At 54.4% G+C, this 14,292-nt stretch overlaps 3 protein-coding genes across 7 annotated transcripts in view; 1 reads left to right on the top strand and 2 right to left on the bottom strand.

The window, feature by feature from the left end:
• The window catches only part of WDR46 (WD repeat domain 46), a 9,661-nt gene extending 6,325 nt beyond the window's left edge, over positions 1–3,336 (bottom strand). The window contains exons 1-10 of one of the 2 annotated variants that reach the window (XM_011945478.1): positions 2,911–3,336; positions 2,605–2,814; positions 2,421–2,501; positions 2,165–2,277; positions 1,955–2,042; positions 1,766–1,827; positions 1,400–1,504; positions 1,141–1,291; positions 875–1,010; positions 576–675 (exon numbers count right to left, since the gene is read on the bottom strand). In XM_011945478.1, the coding sequence (XP_011800868.1) occupies positions 576–675; positions 875–1,010; positions 1,141–1,291; positions 1,400–1,504; positions 1,766–1,827; positions 1,955–2,042; positions 2,165–2,277; positions 2,421–2,501; positions 2,605–2,814; positions 2,911–2,979 (1,115 nt within the window). In that variant the 5' untranslated portion in view covers positions 2,980–3,336. The remainder of the gene's footprint in view (positions 1–575; positions 676–874; positions 1,011–1,140; positions 1,292–1,399; positions 1,505–1,765; positions 1,828–1,954; positions 2,043–2,164; positions 2,278–2,420; positions 2,502–2,604; positions 2,815–2,910) is intronic. The other variant, XM_011945479.1, reaches the window with a different exon arrangement.
• PFDN6 (prefoldin subunit 6) lies at positions 3,111–5,196 on the top strand. 3 transcript variants are annotated; one of them, XM_011945480.1, is made up of 5 exons: positions 3,111–3,429; positions 3,579–3,729; positions 3,958–4,028; positions 4,110–4,234; positions 4,496–5,196. In XM_011945480.1, the coding sequence occupies exons 2-5, from the start codon at positions 3,666–3,668 to the stop codon at positions 4,623–4,625; spliced, it is 390 nt and encodes a 129-aa protein (XP_011800870.1). In that variant the 5' UTR covers positions 3,111–3,429; positions 3,579–3,665; the 3' UTR covers positions 4,626–5,196. The 3 variants fall into 3 exon arrangements, with proteins under 3 accessions (XP_011800870.1, XP_011800871.1, XP_011800872.1); XM_011945481.1 differs by having other exon boundaries at positions 3,406–3,437; positions 3,584–3,729; XM_011945482.1 differs by having other exon boundaries at positions 3,406–3,437.
• Positions 5,197–5,432: 236 nt separating this feature from the next.
• RGL2 (ral guanine nucleotide dissociation stimulator-like 2) lies at positions 5,433–13,155 on the bottom strand. Of its 2 annotated transcripts, XM_011945483.1 has the most exons (18): positions 12,620–13,155; positions 12,204–12,400; positions 10,810–10,893; positions 10,383–10,561; positions 10,199–10,249; positions 9,813–10,110; positions 9,293–9,544; positions 9,107–9,210; positions 8,915–8,999; positions 8,766–8,834; positions 8,470–8,544; positions 7,804–7,836; positions 7,570–7,691; positions 7,380–7,475; positions 7,187–7,298; positions 6,791–7,081; positions 6,205–6,319; positions 5,433–6,088 (listed from the first exon to the last, which is right to left on the bottom strand). In XM_011945483.1, exons 2-18 carry the CDS (start codon positions 12,357–12,359, stop codon positions 5,877–5,879), a joined length of 2,334 nt encoding a protein of 777 aa, XP_011800873.1. In that variant the 5' UTR covers positions 12,360–12,400; positions 12,620–13,155; the 3' UTR covers positions 5,433–5,876. The 2 variants fall into 2 exon arrangements, with proteins under 2 accessions (XP_011800873.1, XP_011800874.1); XM_011945484.1 differs by lacking the exon at positions 12,204–12,400.
• Between the last annotated feature and the right edge of the window lie 1,137 nt (positions 13,156–14,292).

Below are 14,292 nucleotides of genomic sequence, written 5' to 3'. Positions count from 1 at the left end.
GAGGTGGGCAGATCACTTGAGGTCAGGAATTCGAGACCAGCCTGACCAACATGGTGCAACCCTGTCTCTATTAAAAATACAAAAATTAGCCAGGCGTTGTGCTGGGTGCCTATAGTCCCAGCTCTTCGGGAGGCCAAGGCAGGAGAATCACTTGAACCTAAGAGGCGGAGGTTGCAGTGAGCTGACATTGCGCCATTGCACTCGAGCCTGGGTGTCAGAGTGAGACTCCATCTCAAAAAAAAAAAAATTGTGATAATTTGTTTTCTCTTGGTATTTAAATACCTACACAGTACCCTTTGATTTTACCTCTTATCAGCAAATCATAAAATATTTACTATCTGACTCTTTACAGAAAAAGTTTGTGGACCCTTGAACTAGACACTCATATTTCCATTTTTGGGGTGAGGAAACTGTGGCACACAAAGGTTATGCAATATGCCCATACTTACAAGGCCCATCAGTGGTAACATCGTGATTTAAACCTGGGCATCCTGGCTTTAGAGTCTGTGCTTCTAAAGCACACTACCTTCCACAACTTTCTGCCCACCTAACACCTCATCCCACCAGTGACTTACGTGCCTGTAGAATCTACTGCCACAGCCCGGACCCCACCACGATGACAGAGAATCTTTGCCAGTGGCTCCTTCATAGCTGGACTCCATAAAGACACAGTACCTGGAAGAGAAGAAGAACCAAAGTTGCTAATACAAACCTAACCCTGAGGTTATTAAACCTGGGAAAGATGGGAACTCAATACCAAGAGATAACAAAAAATGGAAATAAAAGGGTAACTTTAAGGGACTCATGAAGTATAAATATAGAAGAAACGCCAAATCAAGATGGTCAGAGAGTCAAAACTAAGCCAGGTACTGACCATTGCTGTGTCCGAGATGGATGACGGCATTGTAAGGGTTCTGACTCATGACATCGAGCCGCCCAGCTCGAGCATTCAGAGCTGCCACGATCTTCCCCACTGATACATCCAGGTAGGTCAGAAACCCTGTTTCTGACTGAGAAAGAGAGAGACAGAGAGAATGACCCAGTCCTGATTGCCTTCTGTATTCCCTCTCCTGGGGTCCTAAAGGAGAAGTGGTCATCCCAAGGGCTGCCAACCAGTTCCTGAGCTCCACGGCCACTCACAGCTGTAGCCAGGAGGAAGTGGAAGGGCAGGAACTCAAGCCGTGTCACTCGGTCACACCGGCGGATACAGTGGAGCTCAATGCCCTGATTGTCATAGATGTGGAGCCAGCGGTTCTGGGCAACAGCAAGCAGTGCCTCAGAATGGAGAAACCTGGGGGAGAGGAAGAGTGGTTCAATTGGGAAATGAGGTCACAGGCTATCATTCAATCAAGGATGGACTATCTCACCCCTACTGACCGCTGACAGTGAGGCCACTGACCGGATGTCCCGCACTGCCTCCATGACGTTGATCTCGCACATAAGCTTCTTTGTTACCCAATCAAGGGCAGCCACATGACCTCGGCGCCCTCCAAAAGCCAGGTGTCTGTTGGAGGTGAGGGGCAGGCAGGGTGTTAAGGCAGGGGACCACCGACTCAGACGACTTGAGGTCTGCCCCATGCCAGCCCCATCTCTCCAGGTGGGCAGACACAGGTTGCTGCAGGTGCTCACCCTCACACCCAAGCAAATCGAAGGACCCTCCCCTCATCAACAGCCCAAACACACACTGTGAATGGCTGAAGTGGGCATGGCTAAAGTGGTTAAGGAAACACATCTTAGTTCAAGAGTCACTAGAATTCAACCTTACCTTCCAGTTCGAGAGTAGTTTAGTCTGTAGGGCCCAAACTGCCTCAGATTCAAGTCAAAGTGCTGGGAAAGAGAAGAGTGGAAAAAAAAAAAATGAGTACCCTGCAGTAACGCCTTCTTCTAGCCCCCATTCCTCTCTTGTCCTGCACCACCAATCAATCCCTTGGCTCTTTTACCTCCTCAGGCTCACCTTGGCTGCACTTGTAATGTCCACAGCCTCCACAATGTCAGCCTGGCATATCTTTGCTGTGTCTTCCCCGTCCTCCCCTTCCAGAAACCTGAAAGCAAGGGTTAGGATAGCAGTAAAGTTTCCCAGTATGAAGCAAGTGTACCAACATAAAAACGAGAAAAGACAGTCCTATAAGGCAGGGATTGGGGGTCCAGATTAGGGCCCACTCACCCAGGTTCCTCAGCAAGCAGCAGCTCAGAACGAGCAGCTTTGATACTTGTTTCCTCTTCCTCAGCTTCAGCCACCTCAAGTCGGCTTCGAGTTTTGGCTTTAGAACGTGGTAGCTATAACATTGTTGGTGGGGAGGAGTGGCAGAAGAACCACAGGATAAGTGGGGTCACAGGAGAGCTACCTGGCCCAGGCTCCATTCAACTCACCCAGACACTCCCTGCCTCCAACACTTCCCAACTCTCCGGCTGGACCTCACCTTTCGGGATTTGTCAATGCGACAGAACTTCTGGACCACCTCCACAGGGACGGGGGCGGGGCCTGGGAATGGATCTTGGGCCTAGGAGAAAGGAGAATGCAGTTAGTAGACAGCCTTGGATTGACCCCAACCCTTTCAAAGCACAAGACGGCCTGCCTCGCCACCCATCAGGTTCCACGTTCACCCCGGACAAGCTCCGCTGGGACTCCGGGTTCTTCCATTCTCGGGGTTTCTTCGGGACCTGAGGCTTCTTAGAAATCCGAGACTTCTTTAATATGTGAGCATTTTTTCGTCTCTGAGGACGGAGCTCCCGATTCTTCTTGTTACAAGGAGGCCCTGGAGAGGCTCCGTCTCTGGTCGGAACGGTCTCTTCCTCCCAGTATCGCCGCGGTTTCTACAAGCAGATCAGGAACTCTGATACTCCGCACCCACGCCCCGGCCCCCCGACCCCGCAGCAAAAAACTTCTTTCCCACCCAGGGAGGCCGATACCTTTCTCTTGGTCTGAAGTTTGTCTTTCTTGGGAGGGACATCCCTGCCCGGCTTGGGGGCTGTCTCCATCTCGCCCACCTGAACGACGATCCACGTGCAAAACTCCTCTCAGCTGTCCCACAGTCGGCTTGAAAACTCCCGGAAGCCCTCTATCTTTCATCCAATCAGCAGCGTACCAGGTCTGAAGCTCTCTAGGCGCCATCTTGAGTGAGGGCACGCTCTCCTTAGAGGGGCGGAAAAGCTCTTGGCACCTTATCACCAGCGGCAGCTTATGCAAGAGTGACTTACAAAAGAAAGGCAGGCCCGGGACCAGGGGCTAAGTAGCGGTGCGGTTTCTTTTTCCGGGTTATTTTCCCCATCTTGCCTAAAAATATCCTAGTCTATTCTTTTTAGCAGAACTCCACTCGCTAAACATGTCAGAACTACACTTCCCATCAAGGGTCAGAAAGAAACTTCCGGTGCAGTCTTTTCCCAGCATTCCTCGTTTACTTCCGGGTTTATTACTACTGAAGGAAGAACGTGAATAGGTTAGGATTTCGGTTGAGAGGCTTATGGTCTTGCCTTTCGCCCACTATATCCTGGGAACGGGTTGAAGTCGATACCCGGGACGGGGGGGAGGTGGCGGTGCCCCTCAGGGCTGCCTCTCAAGAGTGCTATCATTTCCGCAGGCGAGATCAGAAAAGGGAGCTCAGGTACCTTCCAGAGAGTAAGACGCAGCGCCCTTGTCTCGCTCCCCGTAGGCTTTCATCCCCGCCATGGCGGAGCTGATCCAGAAGAAGCTGCAGGGAGAAGTGGAGAAATATCAACAGCTACAGAAGGGTAAGGGAGCAGGGTCGGTATGGCCTCGCCCGATGCACTCACAACCCAAAGCCATTACCGAGATAAGGTTTGTTGCCCCCATCTGGGCCCTCGCGTGCAGAGACTTTCCCGCTTCAGTACTCTTCCCTATTCACTGACCCGCTGCCCCCATACTTTTCTGCTTCCTCAGATCCATATCCACCTGACTAGGATTGATGTTTCTAATCTTGCCTTTCCTCTTATCCCCAGACTTGAGTAAATCCATGTCGGGGAGGCAGAAACTTGAAGCACAACTAACAGAAAATAATATCGTGAAAGAGGTGAGGGACTGGGATTTGTGGGGCGAGGCGGGACCTGTACTAGCCACGGTTCTGATCACGTGTGTCCCATCCCTCCATCAGGAACTGGCCCTGCTGGATGGGTCCAACGTGGTCTTTAAACTTCTGGGTCCAGTGCTAGTCAAACAGGAGCTAGGGGAGGCTCGGGCCACAGTAGGGAAGAGGCTGGACTATATCACAGCTGAAATGTGAGTCTTTATTCCACCGCTGTGTGCTGCACCCTGTGATGCAAGTGAACCATTGGAGTAGAGGTGTTGAACCATTGCAGAACAGCTCTCCATAGTGGCCCCTAGTCCTCCAGTTCCTCCAACCCCTTCCTTCCCTTTTAACCCCCCTTCTCCCTTCCCTAATCTCAAGTTTTCCACCTATCTCTTTCTTGTGTTTAGCACCCTCCATAGTAAGTCCTACTAATTTCTCCCTTTCTACTTGTCTCCCTTGTCTCTCTTTAGTAAGCGATACGAATCCCAGCTCCGGGATCTTGAGCGGCAGTCAGAGCAACAGAGGGAGACCCTTGCTCAGCTGCAGCAGGAGTTCCAGCGGGCCCAGGCGGCAAAGGCAGGGGCTCCTGGCAAGGCCTGACCCCATGGTGGGGGGAGGGGAGGGGAGGGAATGAGGCAGCTCTAGGATCTATACTGTAGCTAATAAAACGTAAAAACACCTGGCTGTTTCCTGACCAGGCGCTTCTGTCATATCCCCACAGTCCCTTCCACCTTCACACACACCACCTGTATTACCCCCTCAGGTTCAAACTCTTGCACTTGGAATTTCTTTGTGGCACGATGTTCTTTTCTTTTTTGAAAGTGAAATCCTAAATGTCCTCAAACCTACTTCTTGCCTGTATATACAACCCTTAACTTTCCCTCGTCTTGGTTGGCATGATTATTTTGGAAGGGCATTTACAACATAGCATATTGCTAGGAATGTCAGTTCAATTGAAAAAGAATTCACAGTTCTCTAACCTGAGGCCCCAGGAGAAATGTGGTTACCCTCCTTGCCAGCAGCCCTGGCATCTCTATTAGTACTTTTCAGTCTCTGTCTTCCTAGAATTTGCTTGAATGTAGCTTAAACTGACTTAAAATCCCAGCACATAATGCTTTATGGTATATAAGTCCTCCCAAGTTTCTATGTTGTCCATAAAGTTGTTCTGCCATTTCCTTGTCCTAAAATTGTTTTATACACATTTGCAGCAAGGGACCAGTGGTAGAGAGGTTACTGAAGAAAAATTGTTCTGAGGAAACTTTTTTCACCAATACCTCACTTACTTTTTGCTCTGTTCATGGGGATAGAAAACATTGTGCCCCTTCCTGTTCCACGGCATCTACCTTCAGCCAATTCCCCACCCCCACTCATAGCAGCCAGTTCATACGCACTACAAGGACAGGGGAGTAGAATTCAGGTAGTGTTTTGGTTTATTATCTTAGTGTTGTCACAGTGATAGAAACCCCGCAGAGTGGGAAGAAGAACTCCTGCGAGGACCTACTTTTTGCCATTTCCCTCTGCCCTGGGGCTCAGAGCCTTGAGGCCTTTGCTTAGCCCTTTGCATATTAGGATATGGCCAAGAATCAGAAACTGATGCGTTTTTTCCAGCACTACCTGTGTGCTGCACAGGTAGGAAGCTACACACAGGCATCCAACTTGGTTACAAGACACCAGTTCCTACAGGGCTGGATTTCTCAGCTGTCTGGTAAACCAGTGGTACTTCACTGCCCCAGGATGGCTGGCTACCTTTCTGAATTTCTGTCTCAATGTGATACAACTGCCACCATTCAGGATGGCTACCCACATCTGGTATGAACACCATGACTTCTGTAAGCCAACGGGGCTTCCTCCTCAGAACAGTGCCCGTGCAATCTTCCTCCCTGTGGCCTTGATCCTGGGAAAGGAGCCCCCTCCTCCCTCACTTGGAGGAGTTCCTGAGGCAGACGGGCCACTGGTGATGCCAGGTGTAGCAGCAGAGGACCTTCGTCGCTGCCGCAGGAGGAAATCATGTGAAGCTCCATCCATGGCGTAGAATACGTTAGCCGAGGCTGGGATAGTCAGCTCTGAAGGTTCAGGGGGTGGATGTCAAGCACAAACACAGTCATTCCCCCCACAGCCGCCCAGATGTGGAAGCACTCCACTCTCCTCCCGAGTCTGCCTTTCCCTCGTGGCCTCTGACCTCGCTCCCCTGGCAGCAGCTGTACCAGCTCATACTCTGAAACCACTGCAGAGTCACGATTGTTTTTCTTAAGGACACGACTGATGACACTTGGAGCCTTGTCCTGGCTTGTCACCTGGCAGGACAGGAGACCAAAAGAGCAATCAATCAGCCATGAATTCCCATCTTTCTACCCTTAGCCACTGAACCCAACCACAAAAGGTTACTTGTGTCCAAGGCTTTAAAAGGAACAGGGAAACCCAATACGGTGGCTTCCTATACCCCCATAAGCCAGCCCACACGGTGCCCAGTGAAACAGAGCTGCTTGCCTTTGGGGAAACTGCTGTTGATTCTGAAATTTTAATATGGTCACCAAAAGTTTAAGGTGTAGCAACTAACGCAAAATAGCCATCAAAATAAAACAAATTTCAGCTTGTATTGAAGACCAGAGTTTACAAGATAAAATTAAAAATAAATAAAACAACTGCCAAAACCAAAAGTCAAAATTAAAACTACATTCAATTCCATTTGGTTGCCCAAACCTCAGACATTTATAGTCCAACAAGACACCATCCTTCACCCCAACTCCATCCCAAGGCTCCCTCACCAAAATGCTCTTATAGACACTGCCATCTTCCCCCAGCTCCATCTGGACTCGGATGATTCGGCAATCAGAGGCCCCTGGCCCAGATCCCCCTCCCCCATATCCAGTCCCCCCGGAGGCCCCTTCTGCACCCCCACTCAGCGGGGAGCCACAGGAGGCTGAGCGGCGGTGACCTCGAGAAGGCCTAGGGGAGGAGGCTGGTGGGGAGAGATGGCTGGGGTCAGCTGGACTGTGCAGGGATGGACTGCTTTCCAGGGCAGAGTCTAGTGACGAGACAGATGGCCACTTCATGTGCTACGAATAAACAACATGGGACTGGCATGAAGGCAGGGAGGTTAAGGAAGAAACATTTACAGAGTGAGGGTCAGCGTCAAGGTCAGAGTCAGGAGCAGAGCTCACCTGGGCCAGCCGAGTCAGCAGAGGAGCAGGAGTTGTAGGCACCTCATCTCCCGCCATACTGGGCCGGTCGCAGGACACAAGCGGGGTAGGGACCCCAACAGAGCCCAGAACCCTGCAGTGGCAGGAGATTGGGAGGATCAGAAGAAAAGTGGAAGTTCCAAGTAACCACCCCCCCAGCCAGTGAGTCTCTCACTCTGTCCACTGCGAGATGACCAATGTTGGCCGAAGCACCCGTGGGGCAGGAGGGTCACTGGAACCAGGTGGCTCCACCTCACAGGATACACGATGGCTGGGTTAGGGGGCAAAAGACAGAGTTCAGGACATGACACCAATCCCCTACACCTGGCCAGAGCCCTAGAGTCCCAACCTCACCCGCCAGTCACCTCTGAGCCTCTGTCAGTGGCCGGAGCCCCTGTAGCCACCTCTGGATATCATGGTCAGGTTGGAGGTTATAGCCACGACATTCGTTCTGGAGCCGTCGCAACTCAGAAAGGACTGCAAACTCCTGGGAAGAAGCCCTCAAACTGCAGGAGCCAAAACTCAGGGACACCTGACTTTCCCCCGTCCCCTTCCGGGAACATGGATTGGGAAGTCCAGCATCCAGCCCAGGCACTCACCTTCCTCCGCTTGTCAAAATTGATGTATCCATTCTGCGAGGAAAATGGGGATGGGGTGAAAGTTCTAACACTACCTTCCAGGCCACAGAGAGAGAATATCCCCTCTCTTAAACACAGACAGCCACATCCAACTCACAATCACTTCCCTCTAGCCTCTCTGACTCTTCCATCCCTCCCTGCCTTCCCCCTCAATCTATCATGGCCTAAGCACTGCACTTGACCCTTTAAATTTAATACCTCAGGTACACAACGAGTCTGCTTTGCAAATGAGAAGACTGGATAGTATCCAATTGGATAGGATTCCTCATCCAGAGAGGATAAGGAACTTGCCCAAGGTCTCAATATTTGTTTATTTAACAAACTCTAGCAATAGAGCTGGAGCCCATCACAAAACCTAGATGTGCTTATGTTTCAGGCACGTTCTAAGCACTTGACAAATACGAATTCATTTAACCCTTACAATAACAGATCAATGTAGATGCTATTTCTAGTTTCTCATTTACAGACCACTGAGGCAACTTGGCACAGAAACAGATCTGGCTTTATCCCACACTCAGCTATTTGTGCCTTATAGCCCCTTGCAAGGGGGGGATCTGTCGGACCCTGCAGCCCAGTTGTTACATAATCATCATGACACACACACACACACACACACACACCACTGACCTCCAACTCATCCTTGGAGGCTGCATCCAGCATCACAAGGTCCTTCAGGAAGGTGCCAAGGTATGGGACTATACCCTGAGGTCAGGGGTCAGGGTCAGACGTGCCTGCCATTGATGTGAGGGCCCTCCGTCCCTCCGCACTTGCCCTCCCCATTGCCTCAGAGAACAGATTTCATTCTCCTTACCCCTCACCCCTCTGTGCCTCCCTTACCCATCCTTCAGGCTGCTCCCCCAAAACATACTCCTCACCCCTTCATAATCACAACCCCCAAGCCCACCACCCAGCTAGTCACTCACCCCACCCCGGGAGCCAGACCTCGGGGCCTTCTTGGAGTGTGGCTCCAGAGGAGACTGCAACTTTACCTCCTGGTGGTGACAAAATAAAGAGACATGGTGGAGCAGTAGGGAGCAGGGAGAGGGGGGAATGCCACAAACCAGGCTCTCACCTGCATGAGCAGCTCCCGACTCTGGGAATAATTATCCTCCTCGGAGAAAATCTGGCAGAGGCTAGAAAAGACTCTGAGGCTGTCCCTGGGGGAGGGAGAAAAGTGGCCCTGAGGACAGGCCGGGCTGTGTCACCCCCTCTTCCCTGCCTTCTGAGGAACCCCCACCCCAGTCCAATGCCTCAGCCTCCCCACCTGGTTGCTTCCCCCCAGGCTGCCCGAAGCCTGTGGATGGGGCTGGACTGCAGGGCTGACACCACAGCATAAACTGAAGAGAAGTTTCGGAGCAGCCGGCACTCCTGTGGGGGTCAAAGAGAGCTAAGGCTATGGGAGCCCTCTCCGTGCCATAGCCACCCACTGTGGGGCACTCTTCTCTCTCACCTCCGCCACGCGGATCCACTTTTCCAGGAGGCGGGCCCTCTGCGGGGGACGGAGTGGCCGTATGGTCACCTCCCCAGGTCCCTCTCCGGTGGAGGTAGCCCCCAGGACAGAACTAACCACTGCCCCTGCCACCTTGTTGAACTGTGTGACAGTAGCTCGGACAGATGGGCAGAGGTGAGAATGTCCTGGCCGGTCTCTGTGACCCCACAGGCCTCCCAGGCACTGAGAGGGGATCAAATTGAGAAATAGCTCCTGCAGGGTAGAGGTAAGAGGTTAAAGTTCATAGTCAAGTGAGGTCAGCCTTCCAATATTAGGGATCTGAGGATCTTAGGTGGCCAAGGAACCAGAGGGGCACAGGGTTTGAAGGGTAACAACCAAAGGGAAAAAGGGAAAATCAAAATGGTAGGTGAAGGAGGCTAGGAGCTGGATCAGGAAAGGGTGGAAGCAAGGAAAGGATCTGGAGTCAAGGAGAGGTTAGTAAGGGGTCAGGGGGCATACGGGCCAGAGGTCAGGGTCTCACCGCATCTAGCAGGGTCAGCTGTTCGGCCAAGTGGTCAGCGAGGAACACCAGGACATCCGTGGGGTCAGCAGGGGGATCGCCGGGGAGGGCCAGGGGCTTAGGAAGGTCGGGGGCCTGCGGGTCCACCCGGGACCGGAGGTTGCGGATGAGGTCAGCGCTGCCCCCCCCAACACCCTTCCCTGCTGCATACCCTGTCTGAAGTAAGAAGCTCTCAAGCCGGTCAAGCTGACCCTTGGCCTCAGAGCCAAAATCCTCAGGGTGAGAGGCCAGCCAGGTTGACAGCACAGAGATGGCTACCCTGGGAGAAGGGAATTAGCCAAGGGTGAGAGGTAAAGCTGCAGCCTGGGCAGAGCAGACTGTGAGATTAAGAACCAGGGGTCACTCACTCTGTTGTCCTCTCTAGTTCACCAGTAGGATGAGATTCAAGGGCTTCCAGCCTGAGGGGAAAAAGAGGATCTATCTGTGCATTTTTCCCAAATCCCCAGTGGCCTTAACTATTTTGGTGGGATGTTGGAACTTTAGGAAATCTGGACAGACACTCCACGACCCTGGGTGCCTTATGACTCTGACCTGTCAGCCATAAGCCCTAGCAAAGCAGGCGTCGAGGTGAAGGCCTGGTGGGTGGCCAGGAAGGCTGACATGAAAGTCCCATCAGTCCCTGATGTCCGGGTATCCAGTAGGTGTCTGACCAGGGCCTCCAGAGTGCCAGCTCGGAGCCGTCGGGAGGAACGCGGGGGAGGCATAGGGACCTGGAAGACACAAAGAGATGATCACCAACCCTTTCTCCCACTCTGCCCCTAGATTTCTGAGGACAATCTCAGACCCAGGAGATGTTCCAGCCTCATTTTTCTGATATTCAGAGAGGGCAAAAGTCTTGGCCTATGTCATACAGCGGAGTCCAGGACTCCAGAACTCTAACCTAGCACTCTGGCCAGAAAGTCAGCCAGAGGAAGGGAAATGAAGAGTCAGAGGTGAGAAGCTAAAGTCATGATCTCACCAAGGGATCAAGAGGTCGATATTGGCGGCTTGTGACAGTAAACACGGCACCATCCTCCTCCTCATCCCAGACGGACACAGGGGCCTGCAGGAGCAAGGAAGGGGAAGTCAGACAGTTCCACACCACCCCCCACTGCCCTCAGCCTTCACCCCAGGCCCTGCTTCTCCCTCTATACCCCTCACCTGTGGTGGCAGGGCATAGTACCAGCGAGTGCGAGGAAGGGTGGGGGGAGCTGGTGACCCCAGGTCTCCCCCACTGGGGCCCAGACAGCCCCACCCCAGTCGCCTCAGGGCCCCGGTGGAGTCGAAGGGGCTGCAGTGGAGGCGTGGATGGAGTACAGGAATCCTGATCCTGGAGACCCCCAAAGCCCTTTCCTCCCAGAGCTGAACCCACACACAACAGAGAAGCTGGGTACAAAGAGCAGGAGAGGGAAGCGAGAGGCAGCAAGCCAGAGGCAGAGACTAGGAGTAGCTGAAACCTCGGTTCAGGCACTGCCGCATGCCCCGCCCCTCCTGGTCAAGGACTAGACTAGCCCAGAGCTTTAGTCCTTCTCAGGTCCCCTTTCACCCTGGTCCCCTGGGCAGTGCCTCCACTATCTCAGCCCTAAGGGACCCCTGAAGGTAGCAGCTCCAATCCCAGTCCAGGAAGGAAAAGGGGAAGTGGGATGATGGGGGCTGGGGGGCGGTAGACTCAGAGAGTCACGTGGCCCCAGTCCCTCCCCCGACCGATCCCGAAAAACCAGCCCTGCCAGTCAACCTGCCCTCACTTAGGATCTGGACCTATGCGTTCAGGGCCTCGGGGCCCCAAATCCAAAATCTGGCCCCTCCTAGGGCCTGAAATCCTGCTCCTGGCCACCACCATTAATCCCTAATGAAAACAGGTAACTACTCTCTACCCACCCTAGGATCATTCCTCCAGGTCCCAGAACCGTGGCTTCCCGGCCTCTACCCAGGATGGGGGGGGGGCTAAAGGGGAGGGAGGGAAGGAGGGGTCACGAAATCTGAGGGTTCCCTCCCCAATCCCAGAGTCAGAGGAGCTGGTTACTGTGGAAACAAACCCCTCCCCGCCAAACAAAAACAACGAGGGAGATCGGGGGCAAGACACGACTGCTCAGAGAAGTAGGCACACTCAGGCAGGCAGAGGCAGAGGGCCAGAGACCCGCAGGGACAGCCAGCCAGAAGTTCCAGGCAGGTTCCTGCGGGCAGGTCCTGAGTCACACTGACAGAGAACCACAGAGACGCCGGGACTCCCCGCAGCAGAGAAACGGGCCGACACCCAGGGAGGTGCGAGAATAACTGAGGCAAGGAGGAGGAGATGTAGGGACCCAGAGACAAGAGAAAAGTGGAGACTTCAGAAATACATCCGCCCCCTACCTCCCACCACCCGCGTCTCACCTCTTCTTCTTCCTCCTCCTCTTCCTCCTGCCCCCCGCCCACGACCAGGCCACCTGGGCCCCCACCCTCATCGGGGTCCCGGCTTCGGAAGCTGCTCAGTACGACTCCCCCTGGGGGGCTCGTGTCCAAAAGCAGCCGCAGGGGCCGCGGGAGCATGGCCGAGTGAAGGAATCAGCGGGGTCGGGCCATGGGGGCGCCTGGGGAGAGACGGGGTGGGGTGGGGGTGGAGAGTCAGGCGGGCGCGGGGGAGCCGGGCAGGGAAGGGACGTGGGTGGGTGTCAAGAAGACCGGAAGGGAATTTTGCAGGAAGGCTGGGGGAGGGGGGCAACAGAAGGGTGAAATAGGGTGGCCCTTGGTGCAGTTGGGGGAGGAGGGGGTCACGAGTACGGGGACGCGCAGGGTGCTCAGGCTCTGACCTGCTCGGGAGGGGTGGGGGCAGCGTGGGTCCTGGACCGCTGTTGCCGTCGGTCTCCGGCCCCGAACCAAGTCCCCTCCTCGGCTTTTCCGTACCCCCTTGAACCCCCCCGCTAGGCTCCTGGGCCCTTCCGCCCTTTCCGCTCCCCCCCGCGTCCGCCCGCTCCGAGAGCAGGAGCCAAAAGGGGAAGGAAGTGAGGACAGGAGCCAGGGCCGCGGACTAGGGGAGCGCCGGACGCTCAGGGACCAGGACCCAGGCGCCCGAGTCCCCAGCTCCACTGTCCTCCGCCTCTACACTCGGGGATTCTGGAGACCACGTCGCTCCGCACTGAACTGGAATAAAGATTCCAGTCTAGATTCCAGTCTCCAGCCCCTGGGGGAAGGCAGGAGCAGAATTTGACATTCCCTTCCCCAACAATAACACGGCTAAAACTCCCGCGGGAACCATTTCAGGAGGAGAGAGAGCGGGTCACTCCATCCCCACGGGATTACGCTCCCCACCACAACCCACGAACGCAGCTGACCGAAATCCCGCCCGGGTTTTCCGAAGAGCCCTCGGTTCCCGCCCCCTCGGCAGGGGGCGAGGCAGGAAGCAGCCACATCCGGTTCCAGATTCGGCTCTCTGGGGCTTCCGGCGCCGAGGCCTGGATCCCTGTCGGCTCGGCGTCGCTTCGCGGTTGGAGTACCCTCCGCTTGAGCGCATCTTCTGCGCCAGTAGTGGCGCCCGACCCCGAACGGTGTCGACGGGGCGTTCTCTGAGGGGTCAGGGTTACTGGAAGGGACCAGAGGTGATTGGAATATTCATTGTGCTTGGAAAGGGGTTGGAATGAGAGGCCCGTTTGGAAGCGCTGGAATACAACTTTATTCCCACACCATCAGACCCGTTACCCCGTCGGTCTGGCCAACAGTCCTGACTCGGAGATCCCTGAGCTGCGCCGCCGCTTCCTTCGTTAATATCCAGCAGCTATTTGATGAGCGCCCTCCAATGGGGCCTTACGTCCCTATGCCGGCGCGGGGTTACAGCAGTGGACAGACAGGCCGGTCCTTGTCCTCGAGGAGCCCATGATCCGCGGGGAGACAGGCATTTAACGACGACTCACATGATCACTTAAAATACAACTGTGGTGAACCGCACAAGAGGGACGCGCGGCGGTCTGCGGGGAATGACGAGGCCGACCTCGTCTGCGACCCAGGGAGGCCGAGGGTGGACCAGGCAAATGGAACAGAGGGCTGGGAACTGGAGGTGGGCGGAAGGCGGTTGGTTCATTGGAGGAAAGGAATAGCTCTGTGTGTGATGAGCATTGAGAGGCGGGCTGGCGAGCACCATCTAGGGCTGGAGAATTAGGCAGTGGCTCCAGCGGGGTCGGGGAGGGGGGACACATGGGCCAGGGCAAGAAGAATGGGTTTGGCCCTAGAGCACGGGTTCTCCAAGTGTAACCTCGGCCCTACAGGTCGCTGAGACTATGTCAGGGGGTATGTGAGATTAAGACTATTTTTTATAACAAAATTAAGATGTTATTTGCGACCGGGTGCGGTGGCTAACGCCGCTAATCCCAACACAGGGAGGCTGAGGCTGGTGGATCACGAGGTCAGGAGATCGAGACCATCCTGGCTAACATGGTGAAACCCTGTCTCTACTAAAAAATACAAAATTTGGCCGGGCGCGGTGGCTCAA

This window comes from Colobus angolensis, unplaced genomic scaffold (genome assembly GCF_000951035.1).
Source record: "Colobus angolensis palliatus isolate OR3802 unplaced genomic scaffold, Cang.pa_1.0 Scaffold24, whole genome shotgun sequence".
Lineage (NCBI taxonomy): Eukaryota > Metazoa > Chordata > Mammalia > Primates > Cercopithecidae > Colobus > Colobus angolensis.
Note: the sequence above shows the minus strand (reverse complement) of the source record. Positions and strands in the feature narration are given on the sequence as shown.

Excerpts from the sequence above, each read along its gene's own strand:
- PFDN6 (XM_011945480.1), top strand. The coding sequence starts at position 3,666 with ATGGCGGAGCTGATCCAGAAGAAGCTGCAGGGAGAAGTGGAGAAATAT. Across the intron at positions 3,730-3,957 it reads ATATCAACAGCTACAGAAGG|ACTTGAGTAAATCCATGTCG; the intron begins GTAAGGGAGCAG and ends TCTTATCCCCAG. Across the intron at positions 4,235-4,495 it reads GACTATATCACAGCTGAAAT|TAAGCGATACGAATCCCAGC; the intron begins GTGAGTCTTTAT and ends GTCTCTCTTTAG.
- RGL2 (XM_011945483.1), bottom strand. The coding sequence starts at position 12,359 with ATGCTCCCGCGGCCCCTGCGGCTGCTTTTGGACACGAGCCCCCCAGGG. Across the intron at positions 9,211-9,292 it reads AGTGGATCCGCGTGGCGGAG|GAGTGCCGGCTGCTCCGAAA; the intron begins GTGAGAGAGAAG and ends TGACCCCCACAG. Across the intron at positions 7,692-7,803 it reads ATTTTGACAAGCGGAGGAAG|GAGTTTGCAGTCCTTTCTGA; the intron begins GTGAGTGCCTGG and ends GCTTCTTCCCAG.